The 25,770-nt window shown below is 34.5% G+C and overlaps 1 protein-coding gene across 1 annotated transcript in view; it reads right to left on the bottom strand.

Annotated features, from left to right (window-relative positions):
- Positions 1–274: 274 nt before the first annotated feature.
- Positions 275–25,770, bottom strand: part of LOC131166688 (uncharacterized) — a 31,216-nt gene continuing 5,720 nt past the window's right edge. The window contains exon 2 of the mRNA XM_058125266.1: positions 275–439. Within this exon, the coding sequence (XP_057981249.1) occupies positions 275–439 (165 nt within the window). The remainder of the gene's footprint in view (positions 440–25,770) is intronic.

Here is a 25,770-nt window from a genome sequence, read left to right as displayed (position 1 = left end):
GCGCACGCACTAACACCTCCTGCCATACACACATACGCACACACCGTTTCACCCACTCACGCACACCCACACACACACAAACTCACGCACCGCATACACAACCATGTTCACAACTCGTCTCCCCCATCCTCTTCTAGCTACCACCCTTTTATCCATCTCCAACTTCCCTCCTCACGGCCATTTTCCGTCTTCACTTATGCATAGCAGCCTCCTCCTCCCCCATCCGCGCAAACCTATCTCCCTTTCTCTTTCTTCTCCGTACTCATTCTTCCCATCAAGACTCTCCAGTTCCCAAAACCCATAATTCTTTTTTGCTTCCACAAGCTCGTCCTTGCTGTAAAGCCTTTCTCTTTGCTTTTGACATCTTTTTTCTTCTTCTCTGCACTTCCGTGGCTCTGTCTTTCTCTTTGTTCCTCACAGATGTTGACTCTGCATCAGCCTTTGTTGTCATGGCACCCAGGAAATTGCAGGCAGACGAGCTCGCAACGGTTCGTCTTTTTTAGGAGAACACGCCTTTCGTTGTGTACATAACCAATCTTGCTATCAGGCAGGATGTGTTCACTTTGGATGTGTTGGAGGTGCCGCAGGGTCTGGGTCGGGTTTCGTTGTCACATCTTTTTTAGGAGAACTCACCCATGCACACTCACACTGTCAGGACAAAACTCACGCATGCAGCCACGCACCCACAACACACATTGGAAAATCACACTAATACGCACTGTTACGCACACTAAAACACACACTGATATACGCAGTAATTTGTAGTCACTCACACACACTAAAACATACACTGATACACGCACTAATTTACAGTCACTTCACACCCTTCACTCACAGTTTACACACTATTACACACACTAAAACACACCCTTCATTCACAGTTTACACACACTAAAACACACACTGATACACGTACTAAAATACACACATACACACACTGTTTCATGCACCACTCCCACACCTACTACCACACACACTGCACACACACCTGCACGCGCACACTAAAAGACACCACAATACATCACTGCACAACCTGCACACACACACTATTACACACTATTACATATTATTACACACACTATTACACTGTTACACACTATTCATTGATCACTTTTTGTAAGTGATTAATGGGTACTCCACGCACGCACACACTAACCCACACACCCACCTGCACACCACAACACACCCAGCACAACACACTCCCACTCATGCATGTACCCACTCACATGCACGTACCCACTCATGCACATACAAACCCATGCACATACAAACTCTAAGCGCAACATGCGCCTAAACACACATTTACACACTTCCCATGCACACACTAAAGTACACGTTAACTCGTGCGTCCCATAGGTACCGCATGTTGACATGACCTTGTCCGGGCCTAAAATAGGTCAATCCTTCTTGGACTGGTTCTTTCCCGAACCGGTTAGGTCTTTTGAACTAGTATGAAATCGGTTTAACCTTCCATTTTATTTCTCATCCTTTTTCAATTTTTGAGGATTTTGCCTTAATTTTTTTTTTTTTTTAATTACTTTGAGAAAAATATTGAAAAAAAAAAAAGAAATTTCCAAAAATATCTTTGCACTTGAAAAAATCACAAAAATCTGAAAGGAAAGTCTTAGAAAAACCACAAAAAATATTTTTGAGGTCTGTGTCGTCCCAAAGGAGTTCAAAACGTCTCGGAATATTACTCTTCACTTAGAAAATTCTCTAAAGATTTCAAAACCCCGGGAGTGTATTTGGGTAAACTATTTTCTCGATTTTCCATCCCGACGATTTCAAAGGGAGGCATGAACACTTCGGAGTACAATATGCCTCGGTTATGAGGAAATACCTATATAGTATTTTGATTTTTTTTTTTGAATTTTGGAAAGGAGTAATCTTAAAGGCATATTAAGTTTGGTTGAAGGGATAATCTTCGATTAATTTAGTATCATTTGTAAGAACGGGCGTGTAGGGGGTGCTAATATCTTCCTCTCGCGTAATCGTACTCTTGAACCCGACTTTGGTAGCGTAGATTGATTATACCCTTAATTGGGTAGTAATCAAGTGTTCTAACCACACTTCAAAAGGTTAGTGGCAACTCCATACACCATACTTTCCATGAAAATATTTCTTTTCAAAATCCACCCCATTTTTCCAAGTTTGTAGCCGCACCCGTGCTAGTGTTTTGGCGGGTCTGGGATGTTGTGACATGACTTATACTTGTGGGAATAAGGTTGTAGTTTTGATATGGGGGGAGGTGCTCAAGATTGAGATCCCAAGGGGAAGTTAATAGCGATATGGTTGAGGAAGGTGGCTGTAGGTGGTGGCATGACAGTGAGAGAGGAGTTGAAGAGAGCTCGAGGTTTTCTTCCTTTGCTCCTTGATTCACACCCAAAAAAAGGATAGATAGAGAATCAGGGTTTGAAAGAGAGAAGTGAAAGAACAAAAAAGAAAAATAAGAGGGGGAGAGAGAGGAAGGACTTACCCGAAGAGCATACAAATCCTCCACTTCTAAAATTTTCATCTATCTTGGGGTAAATATTTCTTGGTTTGCCTCCTCCATCTTCCCATTCAACCAACCTCCCCTTCAATCAAGCTAACCTCTAATCCTCTTTTTTTTTTTTTTTTTTTCCCTACTTAAGCTTTTTTTTTTTTTTATCTAATTGCATTGGCTTGTATCCCACGCCGAATTGCTCTTTTGTGGTACTTAACTTAACAAAGTTCATTTTCCTTGGAGGCTATTTCCCAAACCCTTTCGAGGCTTATAATGATTATGGAGCAACACTTTTGTTTTCATCTTAGCAGCTTTTGAAAATCTTAGGGTTGGAATTGGTAATCCTTCCTAATTATATGCAATATTCACCACTTTGAAAGATTGGAAAGATGAATCCAACAATTCTTTTGCTGCCTCAATATATAATGTTGACAATTGTTTGGATATAAGATGGTTTTTTTCACCCCTTACTATGATAATCTTTCCTTCAACAAAACAATTCACTCTTTAATGGAGGGAAGAAGGCACAACTCCAACCACGTGTATCCATAGCCTTCCTAAAAAATAGCTATAAGAGAAGGCAATATCCATGACCTGAAATGATGTATTGAAAAAATAGGACCCCTTTGAAGAGGAACTTTAATCGTGCTAACTGCCTCCCTTCCAGAGCCATCAAAATCTCTTACCACGAAGTTTCTTGGTTGTATATAGGAAACATCAATGGGCAAATTTTTCAAGGTTAACAAGGGCATAACATTCAGAGAAGTTCCATTGTTAATAAGGACCTTTGCTACAATGTGATCCTTTCATTGAGTGGTTTCATGCTAGGTTTTGGTATGATCGCTTCACTTAGATGAAATTTCATCATCTGTAAATGGAACATAGTTAACTGTTGTAATATTTCCCACCAGATGATCAAAATTGTGAAAGCTAATGTTATGATAGACATACACATGGTTCATGTAACACCCCGACCCCGAAGGGTTTAGGATATTAACTTTTTACTACTAATTTACAGCGGAAGCAAAATAAACTCAATTATTATTAAATCAGAGCGCTAATTATCCATATTACAATCATTCATTTCAAAAGAAGAAAAATTACATAAGCATAAATATATGGCATCATACTAATATTTCTAATCAATCTTTATTTTTCTAATCCCCACCCGCATGCTTGCTAAGCCTGATTTCTGACATATCCTTCAGAGTTATCTGAAATAAAAATATGATTGGAGTGAGACGACGCTCAGTAAATAAATAAGATTATTATTAGTGTGTGACAAAAATGAGTTTTTTTTTAAAATTTCATAAAACAATATTTAATACTATAATTTCAAAACTACTTATAGAATAAATATAAATTTAAAAATTTCTACATAAAACTTTTGTCATTAATTACAACAGTTAAATTTTATAATCATATACTATAACTGTTAAATTAAACTTTTAACTTTAAAATTGTATAAACATTTAATGATAAACATACAAATACTTTTCCTTATACGTTTTCCTTAAATCGTCATTTAAGCACCATAATGATCATTTTCATATAAACTTACACTTTTCCTTCAAATCATTAGTAACCTTATATACGTAATTAAATATGTATAAACATATATTGTAAAAACCATCCTTAGGCCTATTTGCCGTAAGTCATGTTTACCCCCATGATTGGGTTGTGCGGTCCGAAGACTGGACTTAACTGGTTGGCCGACCAAACTAAATCAACGTACGTAAACTTTAAGTGAGATTTTTCTTATTAAGTCCTGGTCCGGAACCAGGTGTGCACTCAGGAGAAATCCACTAACATAAATAACCACTCTATAAACAGTGTGGGTGCACTCTGATCCGTTTAAACTTTAAGCTGCGGTACCGAACATCTATAACTTTGAACTTTTGTTGCCATAAGGGGTTTTAAAATCATCTTATTATAATTTATGCAATTTAAAATAATATCATGAAAATCTCATCTTTACTCATATTTTCATAAAAAAAATGTAACGTAGAAATAAACTCATGCCACACAATTTTGTGTTAAAAATATATATAATTTTATTTTTGAATAGAAAGAAATGCTGAAAATTTACCTGAGGGGATTAGAACATTTCTTAACCCAAAAATAGATGCAAGTATATTAAAGATAGAACTGATATAATTAAATATGCGTAAAAATAAACTCATGAAAATTTTGTGGAACTAATTAACATAATTGAAATTTACTTATAAAATAAACTCGGGTATGAATTTTAAATAAAAAAAACTAACATAATCAAAATTTACTTACCTTCTTCCTTACGAACATTGTAACTATCTCTAAGAAATGAGATCGGAAAGAGTGGGTGAGTGAGAACTTACTCAAAAATTCTCTCTCCACCACAAAGTCTTTCACTCACTAATCCTTCTCTTCCTCGGAAAAATTGTTGTGAAAAATGAAGGTTGAGAGCTTCCTATTTATAGGAAAATTTTGGGGAAGAAATGAAATTTATAAAAGTGTGGAGAGATGGGTGAAATTATAATTTTTTTTTAAAATTAAAGAATGGGCAAGGTATGGGTTGAGTATGGGATGGGGATGGAGGCCATGTGGGAGTGCTTGCCACCATTTCCATTAAATAAATTTTTAATTAATTACTTATCTAATTAATTAATCAATTAGTTAATTAATTATTTTATTATTTTATTATTTTTCTTAATCATTATTATCATTATTATTATCATTGTTATTACTTTTAAACTATTTTTACTATTTATTTATTTTATTATTTATTTTTGAACAAGAATTAAATTTGAATTTTGAAAACTCATGTGGGCCCCACACAACTTCGAGACCTGAATGGATCCTACGTAACTCCAATAATCCTCATACTAATTTATGAGCCATACACAGCTTCAAGACTCGTGTAAACCTCCACACGGCTTCGGGACTCATGTGGGCCCCACACAATCTTGTGGGCCCCGCATAGGATCCTTATATTATTATTATTATTTTATCATATATTTCTACAAATTATGTCAGTCAAAACATTATTTTATGTACTTATTTACGTATATAAACAGTGTCTACTTTGTTTTATCCTATGAAATTCCATTTTGACTAGGCCGACCTCCAGGGAGCGACTGACCCGCAATGGTTTCTGAGCACTCTTTTAGACAAGGTCTTTCTTAGGCATCAAACATGGAATCAAAGATCCTAACAGAGAAACATTTTCGTTTTAATACTAACTATTATTATTATTAATTTTTTTTCATGGGTTATTACAGTTCAACACCCTCATTAATGCCTCTAAAAGAGGTTCATAATTTAACAATAAGTAGAAAATTGAAATTCTAGCTTGTAACTTATTCAGACCCTCAAAAACCCCAAATTAATTGTGTTTTATAATTTTTAGGAATTCACATGCATCCTGTTAATTTACCGGCTCCTGCATTGGTTGCGGTATTTCCTGTTGATCATTTTATTGCACTTCTTTTTCCTTCGACATTTTACCCTTTTCATTTCTAATTTTTCCCAAACCTTCTAGAGAATAACATCTTTCACTCTTCCTAATTCTTGTAATCCCAATAAAATTGCTTAAGGACTGACTTATGTACCCATCGTCTGCTTCCTTGACCACTTTACACTCATATACCTATGGAAGCTAGCTCTTACTTTTTATATACAAATGGCTGTGGAGCTTTTAGAGTCAATTTGGCCTTACCCTTGTCTTTAAGTGGTTGGGGTTTTTTGAGAATGGAAGACAATGGGCCTTAAAGTGGTTTAAGGATAATTTTTTTGAACTCCTTTATATCCTCCAAAGTGTTGACCACATCTTCCTTTGGACTCACAACCCCAATTTTTACCTTTCCTTAATTCATCATTTCCTATAACAATTTCCAAAATGACCGGCATTCCCGCATTGAGAAATTTGTTCCCTTGTTTCTACAACAACACTGAGCATTTGGTGAATGTAACATATTTTAAGACACAAAACCTGTGGAATTTAATTCTTGATTTATTCTAGTTAGTGGGGTTTTGAATTTTTACACTAACATTATTTTTTCTTTATGATCAACTGCATAGATAGATGGTCCACCATGGCTAGGTAACGGATTTTCCTTCACCCCAGTCTCCCTATCCTATTGTCCCCAAAGTTAATCCACCTTGACTAAATCTGACTATGTCCTTATACGACCCCTATTTAGTTGTACATACCACCTTAGTGGCACACCCGTCAAACTTTCCTAGAAACAATGAATTAAGAGCTTATCATTGTGTGCATAAGCCGTTATTTTATTGCAAAACACTCTAGTATCTTGAATTTCGGTGGGATTACAACATCTAAAGCCAGACATAAATTTGAAAGTGTTCATAGGACTAAATTTATCTATCCTTTTAATTATTTAGTGTCTTTCCTCTACCTACTCATATGTCCTTCTCATTTCCTTTTCTACTTCTAATACCTTGGCCATCCAATATTCTTGATCCTTTTTCTTAACTGATTCAGAGGTTCCTATGTAATTCATAGGGTTTGTCTTTGTTTGCCGGTACTCAACGGTTGTGACTCTAGAGAAAGCATATGAGTTCTTTCATTTGAGGGAAGCATGGATGCTTCACGTACTAGTGGAGGAAGGTGAACCCTCGAAAGGGTAAACATGGATGGATACATTGGATCCTCTTTTTGAACAATATGATGATTTGCTAGCTCTATCTGAATTCCTTTTCCATTTTATTGTGTTGGTAGCATATCCATAATCTTGTTCATATGTTCCCTTAAAGCCCTAAGATCATGATGGACCTCCTTTTGATTCTACTCTAAGCTAGCCATCCTACTTTACAAATGTTCCTCCATCACTTTTGATTACCTTTTGGTGTTGTACAGGTGATGATGATTCTCAATGATGATAACCTTTTCTAAAATGAAAATAATGCATGAGTGCATGAAATGCGTGGGAATCAAACAATGCACATATAAATGCTATACAAATGTATAAAAACATTATTGCCAAGGATCTTAAACTCTGAACATCCTAATTTATTTATTATAACCAAAAGGGTATCACTTAAAGTTGATACAAAATTTGACAATGTCATCACAACGTTTAGTATATAAGGGCCAATTTCTCTAAATCTTCCCTCAGTGATACAATTAGTTCCTTGGCCTGCTGTAAATCCAATACATTTCTAGTTATCCTATCATACATTTCGATGGTAGGAACCATGGGTTGAGCATGAACCACCACCTCCTTCATACACTGATGGATGCCCTTCATATAGAGATTTCTTTCTTCTAGAGCCTGCTGCATCTCTTGCACTTAAGCTTGCATTTCGTCAATTGTGATAACTTGATCTTAGATGCCAATCACAACTTCTTCCATGTCCCCAATGACACATTTAAGCTTCTTTGTTAATCCACGGCTCTTTTTTCAAAGGGTTGTAATCTCTTCCTCTACTTGCACGCATAGCCTCTCTTTGTCCCGGTTTGATTCTTCCTTGGGCTCCTTCTGTGAATATAACTACTAAAGCTAAATTTTTAGTGTCCTTATCTTATCAGATGCTTGCTTTGATTCATAGATTACCTGTTCTGCTTTCTCATTGGGCTTTTTTAGTTGCTTTATTTATTCTTGAGTCAAATAAATTACTGGTACTAGTTGACTTTCCTATTGAGGTCCTAAAATAGATGATCTTGGCATAGTATGAGATTGAGGAAAATCCAGTTTTATGGGTTGTTGCCTTTTGAATCTAAGTGGTAATTCAATAGTTGAATTAGCTCGGGCCTGGTACTATCTTCGGCATCCTTCTGTAGTATTGTCCGTTGAATGGCCAGACTTGACTTCAAATTTTTTTTCCAAGCTACTCCAACCGCTTTAACCATATGCTCTGAATGCAAACCTTCATACTCAAATTTGGCTCCCTCCAACTGGTAAGTCATAGCAGTAAACTGGTATGCGTCCATTTGTCACCTAAACATTAGCTGTGCATAGGCAACGCCTCCCTATGGTCCTAGCAAAGGAGCTCATTTCGTATCTCTGCAACGATACAGTAAGTTCAAATGATCCATCCATGGTGCCATCCATACCACATCGTTGTCTAGAAGATTCCTCAAGTTTTCCTCCCATTGCTGTTTGGATTCCATTCATTTCTTCTTAGCATGCTTAAATTCCTTCAGCGATGATCTATTATAAGGAAATCCTATAGTGAACAGGGCCTTTTTCCATTGGCAAATGACCAAGAAACGAAACATATAACAATTGAACACAACATCTTAATACTCCTTTCCCTTGTCATCTGCATTAATTAAGAGATTGAAAGTTTTAGACTATATAGCTAGGACTAATTTACGTGTTGAAAGAGATAAGAGAAGAAAGCAACTACTTGCTCATTAATTATCCCGAGGGAGACTTGTTGGCCTAACTGGGTTTTTCAATCTTGTTTTGATGATAACAAATGAATGATGTTTTAACTTGTGTTGTTGAGTGACTTTATTTCAAGTCTAAGTAAAAGGATACTCATGGTTAATCATGGAAGTAAGCAGGAAATCAAAGTCAGTCAAGTGAAAATTTCTCAGTATATTGAAGCAATGAATGAAAAATGAAGAGCTTAAAAGCTAAGCAGGTCTTGAAGTAAAGACTGAACCTCAAGAGACTGCAAGACTTAGTGATTAAGGAGATCATGTTTAGAAGGATATTTGTAAGTACTTCAAGTCATCACTATTTAGATATATGAAGCTCCTTAAGATACAAAGACTTAAAGACCAGCACTTGAAAAACCCTTGAAAATGTTTTTAAAAAGTTGTATTTGAGTTTTTCAAGTAAACTAGATTTTAAAAAATCATAAATAAAAAATATTTGAAAAGAGAGGACTACCCAGTCGATTGACTCAATGAACTGAAAACACCCAGGCGACTGACAGTGACCAGCCGACTAACCATTTTGAACGTGGTTCAGTCAGCCAACTGACAAAAAACCTATAGCAAAGTTAACTATCCAGCTGACTGACTCAATGAATTGAAAACACCTACCCGACTGACAATGCCTAGCCGACTGACCATTTTGAACGTGGTTCAGTTAGCCGACTGACAATTATTTTTTGAAGAGATAGAATGGTGTCAGCCTCCTGTCCAGCCGACTGACTAGTACAAAAAATGACCATGTTGAGTGAGTCAGCCGACTGACTCTGCAGAGATTTTTGAATTTCAAACTATACGAGAAATTTTTCAAAATTGATTTTATAATTTAATATCTTTTGAAAAGTTACCGAAATATTCCATCTTAAATCAGGAAACTTTTCTTTAAAAAGTCTATAAATACCTCATTTGCTCAATGAAAAAACACACTCAAGCAATACACCCTTTCTATGCTAAAGTTCTCCGAAAGCTCATACTTGCTCACACTCTTGCTGGGGGAAACTTTATGAAATTGCTAGTTGATTAAAAGGCTTTGGTTTTCATTTGCAACTAAAATCTCTATATCAATAAGAAAGAATCATTTGTGGCTTCTAAATCTTGAACTTCACATTTTCTATTTAGTTTTGATTTTGAAGTATGATTGGTTATTTAACTTGTACAACTTGCTCTGTGTTTGAGAGTGTTTTTGTACGTAGATATCCATCCCTTTCTACTAGATCTTTCACGGTTCAAGGTATAGTTGGATCGTTGCACCAAGCATAGGTTGTTGCTTGGAGAGGTATATCTTCCTGAAAAATAGGTTGGTTGTTGTAAAGGTTTTTGTTCCACCCAGAAGGAACAAGGTATATTGAAATCCTTAAGTGGTTGACCTAAGGTGAGGACGTAGGCTGGGGTAAGCTGAACCTCGTAAAAACAGCGGTGTCACTCTCTTTCCCTTACTCTCTTTAAATTTCAGCAAATATATAAATTGTGTGGATGTTGCAATTCTTTCAATCATAAAAAAAGTGTATATTGGAAATTAAATAGACCAAAGCTTAATTTGTTCTTGGGTTTGCGGAAACCGAAAGAGAGTACGTTGGTTAATCAATATTTTACTGAAACCATAAGGGAGTACTTTGATTGGTTAACAATCCAAAACCTATTAGCTGAAGGTTTATTTGAATTATGATTTTGGAAAGAGTGATTGGATGTTATTTTAATCTTTAGTTCAAAGGCCAACTACAGGACTTCCACATTCATATAAAGGGCTGCTGAATATTGCAAAGCAAACATTGGTTACTTGTATTGTGTTTGTTTGGTTTGAACAGTTAATCAATTGGTTGTGCATGTTGTGGTTGTGAATTGAATAGAAGAAGTAAGTGTTTGTGTGGATTACCTAATCAACAAGAATACAAGAAGTCTTTAAAAGATTGTAAAAGTCAAGAACTCATAAAAAGACTTTAAGGAATTTTAAATAACCCAATTCACCCCCCCCCTCTTGGGACTACACCTTAGGTTTCAAGATTAGGAAAACAACGAATCTTAGATAGCTAAATCAAAAGCACACACCTTCATTTCAGAACTTGAATCATTCTTTATATTACTTTTAGATGACTCCATCTTAACACCTTTCCTTTTCCCCTTGTTTCATCAACTTGTCTTGCGAAAATGTTCACGTACTAATCGCCTATGCAAATTGCACTTCTGATTTTTAACATACACGTTGTAGGGACTCTTTGGCTTGAAATTTAAATGAGGTGTACTATTCTACAAATGGTGCCATGTCCTTGTCATTAATATTAAAACAATAATAGGAAGGGTTCCAAAAAGAAACAATTTCTTTGATGAAGTTTATATTTACACCAACATATAACAGGTGAGCTATCTAACTATACTTATTATAAAATAGTAATGACCTGAAAATTTTAAAACAACCAAATAACATGATTATTGACACCATTAGATAAATGCTCTGATACCACTTACCACGACCTTGAAAATTTTCAATACATACATGCCCTAATACCATGATTGTCATATCATAAAGAACCTAGTGGGGTCCAAGTAACACTGTCTATAACATAATTAAACAAACAACAAAAGAAAATATTTTTCCTAATATCATACTTACCAGAGTACTAACCCATCCAGGACATCTACCAGCCCCAAAATAATACATATTACCACCTCAAATATCCAAAAACATCTAACATAAACCATACAATATCCTACCCACACTCACTCTCGGCGTGATCGTTTAAGTCCCTCCTTGGAGCTCCTAGGCTCTACTTCCTGAAGGACCTAAAAAGTTAATATTCTGGATGGGGTGAGACACCTCTTAGTAAGATGAAATACATTATTATCAGTGTGTGACATATTAGTTCTATTGTGACAACTATTTATATATGTTTCTTATATTACCCCTAATTATACTTAACATTAGTATAATCAATATGATATAGTTAGATAAGTCAACTATCATAAGTTTTACGACATATCACACACAAGGTAAAGAAATTTATAATAAATCTACTAATGTAAGGTTTGCAACATATCATAAACAATATACTGCAGTTCAATTACATCTACTAACGTAGGTTTTACAACACATCACAGATAATTAAATTTACACTTCTATAACACTTCTATATGCCACATAGACCTTCTCCTTTGATTTATGCGCCACACAAGCCTTCAACATCAGTACAAACTTCACAAAAAGTTTCTATACTAAGCATCACCACTTCAATTTATACAGCACAAAGGCCTTCGATATCAATAGACTTCTCACAGAGTTTCTATACTGAGCATCACCACTTCAATTTATATGCCACATAGGTCTCGCTATCAGTATAGACTTCAAATAGAGTTTCTAGACTGAGCATCACCACTTCAATTTATATGTCACACATGCCATCGACATCAGTATAGACTTCACACAAAGTTTCTATATTGAGCATCACCACTTCATATTTCTCAATCAAATGCAAAACCTAACTTATCATAAAACAAAATTAAACTGTCACATTCTCATGTCCACATCAAACCTACCATTTCATGATTAATGGAATTAAACTGTCATATCCCCATATCCATATCAAACCTGTCATTTTAAAACTTCATAGTAATCACACTATACACAAAGATCCATAAACTAGTATTACGCCACATACTCACAATATCATACCATAACAATTTCAAAAAATTCATATAAAATTATTTGTTAATTAAACTCATGCCACACGGTTATACGTTAAAATTTTCATTTAAGTAATTCTCCGGGAAAAAGTTCTAAAATTTGGTTCAATTGTTTTTCAAAAATTCTATTTAATTTAAACATACAATTTTTCCTAAAATGGAGGCACACGAACCACTCTCCCGGTTATTCCCAAATATGTAATACACTAAAAAACAACCATTCCATAAGCCCAAATCATACATAAATTCAAATACATCGAAAATTCTATTTAATTTGAACATGCAATTTTTCCTAAAATGGAGGCACACGAGCCACCCCCCTGGTTATTCTCAAATATGTAATACACTAAAAAATGAACATTCCATACACCAAAATAATATAGAAATTCAAATACGGTATACACGTATAATATACTCAAATTTAATCCATTCAAAATCTTTAAAAAGCTGACATAATGTATTCCCCTGACCTTATCCAAGGAGCAGTGCCTACGATGCTCAAATGACGAATCCACTCCGGTTAGAATGTAGGTGGTTGAATTTAGAACCTAGGGATATTTCCTTTTGGAATTGGTGTGATCCCAAGAGGGGAGTGAATTGGGTTTTGAAAACATTTTGGCTAAATTAAATATTTATGCTGATTCACCACATATCATATCTTATTCAATATAATAACGTGTATGAAAAATGATTAAGCTATAAGTGTGAACATGCATGTGCAGCACATCTCATTTAAATAAAAGTGTGCATGAAAATAATTATAACCATAAACGAAGAAGCATACACATGCGGAATTTAAAGGGGATAAATTAAATGAGATAAGGAGAGAGTGACACACAATATTTTTTATTGAGGTTTGGCCAAACCAGCCTACATCCCCACCTTGGGCATACCCCCCGAGGATTCCACTAAAACTGCTCACTTAAATAGGTGGAGCAGAAGCTATGACAACCTCTCCTTAAAGGGCGAGGTAAACCCCAACTCAATTATAAGGCTGAACCCAAAAGTTTGGTAAAAGTTATACCAAAATTTCGGCAGCATTTCGTGTGTAAATAGTACATTTCCAAAAAATTTGATGCACAAAAATATGTTAGAATCGTGCATACAATTTACAATAATTTAGTGTAAACATGCAAGAACCTATTTCCACTACCAGCATGCAATTCACATCACTGCATCAGCCATGTAGAAGGCATTTAGACCAAGCATGCAATTCAGTAGTATAATCAGTATAGACTATTCCTTAAATAATAAATTTATCTTACATGCAATGGATAGTGGCATTCAGCTTAAACATTTCACTGCAAAAATATAATCCATCTATTTAATATGATCAAACATTTAAGCGAAGAATGGATTGTAAGCGTTTAGTTCAGATAGGAATACAGTAGTAGCTTAAATAGTAATTTATGTCATAAATTATCCATCCACAACATAGTCATTTAGCAAAGATGGATATTAGTATTTAGCTCATACAGATCATCCAAAAAGTATAACCACACATTAAAAATGCTCATTGGATGAATTTTAAAGAACTTCCCCTCAATTAAAAGCCTAAGCATTATTGTCTTATGCTCTCAATTTTCATTATTTTATGCTTAGCTCTAATCTATAAAATCTAATAGGGGATGAGCTGCAGATGCATTTGAAGATGTTTGAACATTTAAGTTTCATTATGAATTTAGGGTTTTGATATAGTATAAAGATTAATTCCCTAAGATTCAATTTTGTATCATGGACAAGATATGCTATATTTAAAATATTTAACTTTAGACATATAAATAGCATTAAGAATATAATGATGCTTAAAATCAATTTATCCATTTGAATGAGATTTTATTTAAACATGCTTATGAGATTTGATTCAAGAATTGATAGTTTTATATAAGCATGCTATAGCCAGTATTATCATATAATATCCAATCATAATGATATTTATATATATTAAGCTTAGATTGGATATGATCACTAAGACTCATGTATTGGCTAGATTTTCTTAGGGTTCTTAGTATGATGATAGTGTATATTAAAATTAGAATTTTGAGCACAAACACAATGTAAGCATTTATCACCATTATAACCCTTTATATAATAATTCCTAAAATCTTATGAATTTTTTTTTTCTTTGAAATGAACCTCATAAGATATGATGCAATTAATACTATAATCATCACATGATTCACAAAAAAAATATAACACTAAATATATCATGTCAATAATAACATGAAATATTCAAAATATTAGGAGAATAGATATACCTTTAGGATTTACTCCTCCTTAATTGTTTAAGCTCGAAGTAGTGTCTTTTTCTCTCTCGATTTTTCAAAAATTCTTATGGTTCCCAAAATCCTTAGCACTTAGAAAAATATGAACCTGTAAAAACATTAGTTACTAAGGCATAAAATAAAATAAGCATGGAACTCAAATGATATGCATTAAATTATGTCATGCAAATTCATTTCATTTTAAAAAATGGGAAATTTATGCATTTTAAAAACATTTTCAATGGGATATGAAAGATTTCGATAAAAACTTTCCAAATCCTCCAATTATTTGATTTTACAAAAGCATTTTCAATAATCAAACGGTAAAATCCATATAATATAAGCAGTAGAGGATTTACAAAAGGTTGACCCTCAAAACAGGGATACACCGAAAAATGAGCCATTGCGATCTTTAGCATAAGCAGTTAAGCTTTTTGCAACAAGGCTCTGATACCAATTGTTGGAATTGGTGTGATCCCAAAAGGGGGGTGAATTGGGTTTTAAAAATATTTTGGCTAAATTAAATATTTACGCCAATTCACCACATATCATATCGCATTCAATATAATAACATGTATGAAAAATGATTAAACTATAAGTGTGAACATACATGTGCGACATATCTCATTTAAATAAAAGTATGCATGAAAATAATTTTAACCATGAATGAACATGCATACACATGCTGAATTTAAAGGGAATTGTTGACTTGATAGGTCACACGCAGTTTTGATCAAGACAAATACTCTTGGTACTGATGGTTGTACTAAGGCTTGCATGTAGGTTCACTGTGCATGTGTATTCGGACTTAAAGACATACCATGATGGCGTGCGGTGTACATGCCAAAGAATGAAGTTTTCTATTATATTTGTATTTATCTTTCATTTTCTTCATTTTGGTATGTAATATTTATTATGAACCCTACACCCTATGGCTTCTAATAATTTGCATCATGCATGATTGGTAGGTATGCTCATATTGACCCCAGTTGGACTTTAGGTACCTATACAAACCATAGAAAGACCTTAGGGATCACCCTTCGATCAACTTTTGGTTCGACTGATGCGGATTTTTCCAGTAGGATAAAAAGTCCTTAGGTCCCTAAAAAAATGCACAAATAGTCCCCATATCACTTACATAATCAGGGGAATCAATTCAAGCAAAAATGGACTTAAATTGAAAATCTTGAGAGGGTTTGGGCGACTAAACCCAAGTCGTGTAAAATGGCTTGGGCGATCGAACAAGTCAACATGTTGACTTCATGTTTCGGGCACCCAAACCTATATTGCGCATATCTCCCTCGGGCACCCAAACCTATGTCAGGTTCCTTTTCAACTACTCGAGCGCTCGAATGATCACATTCGAAATGGGCTCGAGTGATCGAATTGGTTGGTTCGGTTAACCAAAAGGAACCGGGCTCCCGAACCTACGAACAGTTAGCTATTAACTTTGGTTTAGCCAATCGGTCCTCAATTTGGGCACTCAATCCATTAAATAATGGTTTTTTGATTGTCATTACAAACTGAGTTTGTTTGCGCACCCGAACCTTTGGCCGGACACCTGATCCTCTCAGGTTAAAATATTTTATTGATTTTTTAAAAGGGGTATACTCCATTCTCTTTGATATTTTTAAGTGTTGTGAATAGCTCTAAAGCTATTGTGCTTAATATTACTAGCTAGAACTCTCACTTGCATTATTGCTTGATTGATTTTTTTTTTTTGGAGTTTAGCATTAAAGTTCTTCCACTGATTTTATTTGATAAATCTTGCGTGGGAAGACTTAGTGGCTTGTGGTTCTTGCATTGTCATTGCAAGTTACCTTAGCCTATATTTTTGTATGCAAAATCATTTTCAAAACTTGTATTCAAACACTCCTTGTGCTTAGTACATTGAGAATATCTTGTTGAGTTTGTTTGAATCAACTAGCTAGCATATTTGAAACCTTGATATGATTTTGTGATATTCACATACCGTGTTTCAAATCTTGCTTTGATATACACTATAGATTTGGACTGATAATCTATACTTATTTGAGTGTTTAACATACATTAGAGCACTAAGCATATTTACATATCATACGTGCTTGCTTTATTGCTTGAGTTATACAGGTATACATATCTGCTTGTGAAGAATCATATTTCCATGTACAAAAATTTCAAATCATTTGTTGTATTCCAAACGTGGGCCTGAAGAGGGAGACTAGCCCTGTTGAATAGTCCCGGATTGGCTTAAACCTGGTTAGGAAAGCTAGGTGCACCATCCTGGTAAGGCGTGTTGGTTGAGGTCAGCCCCTTGAATTGACCTAGTTATAATCAGTGCCACTCCACCCGTTAAGTGAGGAGTAGTGGAATCCTTGTGCTAGTGTGACCAAGGTGGGGACGTAGGCAGTATTGGCCGAACCCTGATAACATATCGCGTGTATTGTTTACTTTTCCGCACTTTACTTTTATTGCATGTGTATGTTTATTTATTGATCGCATAGACTGACCCTAGGTTGTGTAATACTGCTGTTAAACCGATTGACCAAGGCGATAATTTTTTAAATACCGAATTCACCCCCCCCCCCTCTTAGGATTGCACCAAAGCTAACAGGCATAAATTCCTAGGTTATGTTCAAATCAACAAGCAATATAACTCAACCTAGAGTTTGTCTAAACAAATATCAATTACCTAACAAGAAATTAACTGAGCAAATAATCAAAGCAAATGTATCAGGCTCAATTTATCCCAATCATTCACAATATTTAAATCATACACACATTCAAAATTAATTAAATATAAGAATACATGTGCAGGAAACTAAAGTGCAGGAATTCAAAGTTGACACAAGATATGTTATTAGGATTTGACCAATACTGCCTAAATCCCCGCCTCAGCTTGCAAGCCCGAATGGGTGGAGCGACGCCATTTACAACACTAGGTTAAATTACCAGGGCTGATCTCAACCTATAAAACCTCTTCTTAAAGGGGCGGAGAAGACCCACCTTAGGCCACGCCTGAATTACAACCGATCAATACAAATTTTGCATACAACGAAAGGTGCTTCTAAAACAAGCAGATTTGTACAATATTATGATCCAAATATGCACTCACATATAATAGGAATGTATGCTCAAGTGAGATAATTTGTAACAAGATTTCAACTCTCCAAAGATGTATATAAACGTGTGTATATGTGAGAATGACTACCTTTGATTTAGAAAGATTATAATTAGTATATAATATCAAAGGAACTTTGAATCTCAAGGTAAGAATTCCAACAATAATATTTTTCAAGTATTAAGCACAACTGAGATTTAGGGATCAAGCTTGGTAAAAAGTAATTTATCAAATAGTGTAAACAAGCTTTCGAAATTTGGCAATGAAGGTGCCAAGACTCAAAAGCTAATAAGAGTTCTTCTCAAATAATATTTATCAATCAAATATATTGAAAAAAACCCTAACTTTACTCTCTAAGAAAAATATCAAACAATGTAAGGCAATAAGACTAAAAAGCTTCAAGAGCAATATATGTAAACTCGCACAAGTGAGAATCAAACTCACTTTAACTTGCAATTAGTTTGCAAGAAAGGAGCACAAGTAAAATATAACTCTTTGTTTTGAAAAATATTTAGCAAGAATAAAATGAGAGAGTATTAAAAATTTGGCTTGAAAATATGAAGTATAAACAATATGCGCTCAAGAAAAATCAGAGAAAAGTTTTGCTAATTATATTGCTAATCCTTTACTAATCTCTCTAAATTGATGGGTATATATAGAATTCCCTTAATTTTAGGCTGTTAGAGACCTAGAGGTAATTTCTAAAAAGTTTAATGAAAGTTAATTAAAAAGTAACCTTGGTTTAACGCGGTAAAAAATAAGGCAACTAGAGAGTTTCGGTCGCCTGGTTCTTAGGGTCAGTCGCCCAAAAAGACATACAAAGAAAAGTGCACTTTTGGGTTTGGGTGCACGAGCATGACGCCGGGTGGCTGAAGTCAAGGTGATTTTCCAAATGATCGAGGTTTAGTCGCCTAATGAGTAGTTTGGTTTGACGAACCTCACAATTCGGTTGCCCGAGCCTATTTTGAATAAACGTTCGGTTGCCCATGGACAGTGAAAAAGTAGGTTTTAAACATTCGGTCAACTGAGGACAATTAGTTCAATTTAAGTTCAGTTGGCCGAGCAAAGTCAAAAGTTGACTTCCTGGATGTTTGGTCGCCCGAGGCATTTATAGTGTTGATGGTTTGGTCGACTGAGGTCTCTTGAAAAATTTTCTTCTTCTTTTGACCTTATATGATTTAATCCCTATTTGTATGTAATTGCAATTTTAGCTTAAGGGACTTAGTCATTATGTGTCCTATGGACAATCTTGGCCTTGAGAGATAACCCCAAAAATCTGATGTCGGCCGATCGAAGGTGATCCCTAAGGTCAATCAGTGGTTTTGAGCATATAATCCTATCATGCATGATGCAGTTGTTACAAACCATAATATACAAACCAAACTGAATTGAATGCAATTACAGGAAAAAATTGTCTTCATTCCTTTTGCTTCTTTAAGAGCCATCTTAGACTTGAACTTTATGGACCGTATGACTTCCTCGTGTTCCTACCCTTAGTGCATGCAAATGATGGTCTTGTTCAAACAACTCAATGCACATGTAAGATACTTTGTATTTATCATAATCAAAACAAGATAAAACTCAAAAAGTCAACAATCTACCCCTTTTTGATGATGATAAATACAAATGCAGAAATGAGTAAAGTCAAAGTAAGCTCCCTCTAATAATATACATAATTTCAAATTTTCAATGCAGATTAAGCATATCTAGAAAGGAAGAGATTTCAAATATAAAATGCATTCAAGTTCGTCATTTAAGCCCAAGTTTCAAGAGTACCCAATTTTGCAAGTGTATTTCTCTCCCTTTTGGCATTAGCAAAAAGCGTTAAGCTAAGTAAAACAATGTGAGCATTTTGAAAAAAAAAAAAAAAAAAATAGCTTAAGAGAACAATCATTTTTTAAAAGAATTTGGGCACTAAAACTATTTTAAAGATATAGCATTTAGACACATAAGCAAGAAAATAAGATATGTCACATGTAAAATCATTTCTTGCCAAATAATAAAAATATATATGTAAATATATATATATATATATATATATATATATATATATATATATATCCCTCTTATGATATTATCAAGAAGTACTGGGGGTGTGCTTGCTGAAAAAGAAACTTTATAAATAATGCAACACACTATTTTTCTGGTATTTCATTTAAGTACAAAACTAAACATGACAAAAAAAAAAAAAACACAACCACAATGATCCTAAAGATATAAAAAAATTTAAAACAACGATCTTATGGCAACACAAATGATTGTGGCAAAACTACATATATTAACTTAAGGTATGCAATTAAAACAATACACTTAAATACATGCCACAATGAATTTCAATAAATATCTAAGCTTTAAAAAAGAGTTGGAGAGCATAGCAAGATAGAATTTTCATTTTAGATGCTCCCCCTATCAATTGAAGTATCAGATTAGATGAACACAATTGCTTATATTATTAACCAAAAATTAATTTCATTAAGCATGCCAAGCAGTATAAGCAATTATTTTTGCACTCCTTAAGCCAACTATATTGAATATTTATCAACTATATTTATCACCTGATCAGTATAGTTGTCCCTATAGACCATAGATGTATCATAAAATGTATATTAAGACATACTTTAGAGTTAATGACTCAAGAACATTCCACATCAAATTATAACGCTTTAAAGCATTGGATATCATGTTCAAGGTTTTCAGAAGAGCCTTAATATTAAAAAAAGCGTAGCAATGCATGTGATTCCTTTAAGCTCTTTCTATAGGGAAGGTGCTTAGCTCCTTTAAATGTTTGATGATTATGACATGATGAAATTGAATTATTCAATTGATTTTCACTCATCCTTTCAAAAATATCTTCACTCATCCTTTCAAAAATATTTTATCTTTCATTGTATCATAATCATCTTTTTACATGGTTTTATTTGGAAAAATTTTAATGAAATTTCGGCAGCATGCTGTTTGTAAATCGGGCATTTCCCCATAAAACCTGTATCTAATAAGTGGTTGTTTCCAACAACATGTACATATGAATCATGCAACAACTTAAAAGCAACTACCAGCACGCAGTTCACATAACTACATCCGCTAATGCAGGAGGCATGCTAGACATCACATGTAATATGGTAGCTCAACGATTTATAAAATATTATCTATCCAACAAAGAATGTAAATGCTAAAGAGCAGTGGATGGATTTGAGTTCAGTGCAGTTCTTATAAAACCATATATACATAAATGTTATAAGATAGTGAGAGCATTTTAATTTACATGACCATGAAAAGTATATGCTCCTTCTGAGTTATGCATTTAATCATGCCTTTCCATATTTTTCAAAATTTTTTAGCTAAGTGTTCTAAGATTTTCAATGATTTAATCTTGGCGATGAATGTTTTAGACTTATTGAACCAAAAAGTCACAATTCTTTTAGGTGTGATAAGCTTTTGTTTGCCTCTTTTTTTTATGAATCTCAAAACGTACGAGGCCCAAGTTCAAATGGCTTTTCATTTTTAAAGTTTGTGCATATGTTTCTTAGTCATATGTGTTTCCATATATGTTGAAACCTATAGTAATTATATTAGTAATTTAAATTAATTCACAAAGATGAAGCTCTAAATTATTTGATTTAACATTTTGAGAGCTTATGAAGCAAGACAGGATAAATACTTTTAACAATTAAATCATCATTAAGTTCAGAAGAGTATTTCGATGTGAGTTCAAGTGGACAATGTTGAAAATATTTTCATGCTAGTGAATATGTCCAGGCTTGGGTAAAGAGCATATAGGAGAATAAGTATAGCTCTTTAGACAGTGGTATGTATCCTTTAGATATAACTACTATTTGGAGCAAGGATAGGAAACAATGAATAGAAAAAATCTCTACCTGATGTGATCGTGGTATGGTAAAGATTTCCTATGGATGAGATAAACCAAAATTAGAGGACTTTTATTTTGAACTTAAAGGGAACAATCAAGTAGTGGATGCCTCTAATTTTGATTACAAGGAGGATGACTTTTTATTAGCACTAGATAGATATGGAATTTATTATTCAGGTAGTGTAATCAACACCAGAAAACACTGGAGGCCTGGTAGGTGATCGACCCTCAATGAATGGGGATACACCAACTAGAGCCATTGCAATTTTTAGCAAAAGAACGTTTAAATCTATGCAATGAGGCTCCGATACCAATTGTTCGAATTGATGTATTCCCAAGAGAAAGGGTGAATTGGAATTTTAAAACTTTTCCTAGGTTATATACAAATCAACAGCAGTATAGCTCAACATAGAGTCTGTCTAAACAAATAGCAATTACCCAACAAGAAATTAACTGAGCAAATAATTAAAGCAAATATAGCAAGCTCAGTTTATCCCAATCATTCACAATATTTAAATCATGCAAACATTCATAATTAATTAAATATAAGCATACATGTGCAGGAAATTAAAGTGCAGGAATTTAAAGTTGACACAAGATATGTTATTGTGGTTCAGCCAATACTGCCTTCGTCCCAACCTTAACTTGCAAGCCCAAGGATTACCACTATGTCACAACACTAGGTCAAATTATAAGGGCTGATCTCAACCTTTACAACCTTTCCATAAAGGGGCGGAGAAGACCCACCTTAGGCCACGCTTGACTTACAATTGATCAATACAAATTTTGCATACAATGAAAGGTGCTTCAAACACAAGCAGATTTGTACAATATTTTGATCCAAATATGCACTCACATATAATAGGAATATATTCTCAAATGACATAATTTCTAACAATATTTCAACTCTCAAAAGATGTATATAAACCTGTGTATACGTGATAGTGACTACCTTTAATTTAGAAAGATTATAATTAGTATATAATATCAAAGGAACTTTGAATCTCAAGGTAAGAATTTCAACAATAATATTTTTCAAGTATTAAGCACAACTGAGATTTAGGGATCAAGCTTGCTCAAAAATAATTTATCAAATAGTGCAAGCAAGCTTTCGAATCTGGCAATGAAGATGCCAAGACCTAGAAGCTAACAAGAGTTCTTCTCAAATAATATTTTTCAATCAAATATATTGAGAAAAATCCTAACGTTACTCTCCAAGAAAATTATCAAACAATGCAAGACAATGAGAGTAAAAAGTTTCAAGAGCAATATATGTAAACTCACACAAGTGAGAATCAAACTCACGTTAACTTGCAATTAGTTTGCAAGGAAGGAGCACAAGTAAAATATAACTCTCTATTTTGAAAAAGATTTAGCAAGAATAAAATCAGAGAGTATTAAAATTTTGGCTTGAAAATATGAAGTATAAGCAATATGGGCTTAAGAAAAATCACAGAGAATTTTTGCTAATTATATTGCTAATCCATTACTAATCTCTCCAAATGAATGGGTATACATAGAATTCCCTTAATTTTAGACCATTAGAGACATAGAGGGAATTTCTAAAAAGTTTAATGAAAGTTAATTAAAAAATAACCCTGGTTTAACGGGGTAAAAAATAAGGCAACTCGAGAGTTTTGGTTGCTCAGTTCTTAAGGTTGGCCGCTTGGACAGACATATAGTTCAGTGCACTTTTGGGTCTAGGTAGCTGAGTCTGAGGCCGATTGGTTGAAGCTAAGGCAATTTTCCAAACGATTGAGGTTCAGTCACCCGATGAGTAGTTCGATTTGCCGAACCTCACAATTTGGTCGCCCAAGCCTATTTTGCACTAAACGTTCAGTTGCTCGTGGACAATGAAAAAGTAGCTTTTAAACATTCGGTCGACTAGGGACAATTAGTTCAATTTAAGTTCGGTTGACTGAGCAAAGTCAAAAGTTGACTTCTTGGCCGTTCGGTCACTTGAGACATTTATAGCACTGATGGTTCAGTTGACCGAGGTTTTTGAATACTTTTCTTCTTCCTTTCACCTTGTATGATTCAATCCCTATCTATATGTGTTTGCAATTTTGGCTTAAGGGACTTAGTCATGATGTGTCCTATGGACAATTATGGCCTTGAGATAATCCTATCATGCATGATGCAGGTATTACATGCCATAATAAATTACAAACCAAACTAAATTGAATGCAATTGTAAGAAAAAGTTGTCTTCATTCCATTTGCTTCTTCAAGAGCCATCTTAGACTTGAACTTTATGGACTGTTGATTTCCTTCTTTTCCTACCCTTAGTGCATGCAAATGATGATCCTATTCAAACAACTTAGTGCACAGGTAAGATACTTTGTATTTGTCATAATAAAAGCGAGATAGGACTCAAAAAGTCAACATAGCATATTTCAATGGATTTTATTACAGGATTACCACTAGGGTTGCATGGATAGGACGCCATCTGAGTTGTCATTGACCGATTGACGAAAACTACCCACTTTCTTTCCATCAGAGTTAACTACTCCATGAGTATACTGGCCAAGTTATACATTCAGGAGAAAGTTAGACTACATGGTGTGTCAGTGTCCATAGTATCAGATCAAGACCCACGATTACATCTCGTTTCTGGAGGATTTTGCAAAGAGCCATGGGTTCTCAATTGACATTCAACACAACATTTCATCTTCAAACAGATGGACAGACAGAGAGGACTATATAGATACTGGAAGATACGCTGGGAGCGTGTGTTCTGGACTTCGGAGGTAGTTGGATAAAGTTTTTTGTCATTGGTGGAATTTTCTTACAATAATCGCTACCACGCCAGCATTGGAATGACACATTATGAAGCATTGTATAGTAGAAGGTGTTGATCACCATTATATTGGGATGAAATGGGTGAGAGAGAATTTGGGGCTAGAGTTGGTACAATAGACTTATAATAAAGTAAGGCTTATCAGAGATAGGATTTGAACAGCTTAAAGTCGGAAGAAAAGTTATGAAGATACTCATTGGTGAGAGTTGGAGTTTGATGCAGGGGATCATATATTTTTGAAGGTTTCACCGATGAAAGGAATTATGAGATTTGGGAAGAAGGGTAAGCTGGGCCCTAGGTTCATTAGACTATTTGAGATACTTGAGAGAGTGGGTTTGGGGGCCTACAGGTTGACATCCACGTATTAATGTTGAGAAAATACATCCCAGATCCCTCCTATGTGATTAGTTATGTGGCACTGGAGCTTAAGGATACTCTGACATATGAAGAAGTGTCAGTGCAGATTTTAGATCGAAAGAAACAAGAGCTACGCGCAAAGAGGATTCCACTAGTGAAAATCATATGGCGTAGTCATGTAGTTGAGGAGGTTTCATGGGAATTAAAGGAACAGATACGCTAGACATATCCACATCTATTCAATGGAGCTTAGAGCTGAGCTAGTAAGAGTAAAAGTGAATGATAGTGTATGTATTTTGATTTGTATAGTGTAGGATAGGATAGTTAATGTTTTTGGTTTTAGGATATAAATGGTTTTGGGAGAGTTTTCTTTTTATGTGAATGGTTATAATCTCCCTGAACCCTCCCTTGTAACCACGATATTCTTCCGCCATAAATGAGGGTAATTAATAAAATTTTGACATTTTTCTTTAAGGATTGATGCAAACGTAATAGATAGCAAATTTCGATGAAGAAATTTTGTAAGGAGGGGAGAATGTAGATACCCAGAAAATTTTAATTTGTGAGAAAACAAGGAAAAGGAAAAGGATAAGAAAGAAAAGAAGAAGAAGGAAGAGAATTTGAAAGGGGCTAACAACAGGGACTCGTCAACGAGTGCCCTACGCTCGTCGACGAGGAGAACCTGAGAGCCAGGGGAATTTTAGGTTTTTAAAGTATCGTCGACGAACCCTTTATTCTCTTTGATGAGTGTTCTTCATTGATTCTTCGATGAATCTTTTATTCTCTTCAATGAGAACACGTGGCCAGCAGTCTATATATAGGCTTAAAATTATTTTT

Source organism: Malania oleifera, chromosome 10 (assembly GCF_029873635.1).
Source record: "Malania oleifera isolate guangnan ecotype guangnan chromosome 10, ASM2987363v1, whole genome shotgun sequence".
In the NCBI taxonomy this organism is placed as follows: domain Eukaryota; kingdom Viridiplantae; phylum Streptophyta; class Magnoliopsida; order Santalales; family Ximeniaceae; genus Malania; species Malania oleifera.
The sequence above is the reverse complement of the archived record's forward strand: the minus strand, read 5'-3'. Positions and strand labels throughout refer to the sequence as shown.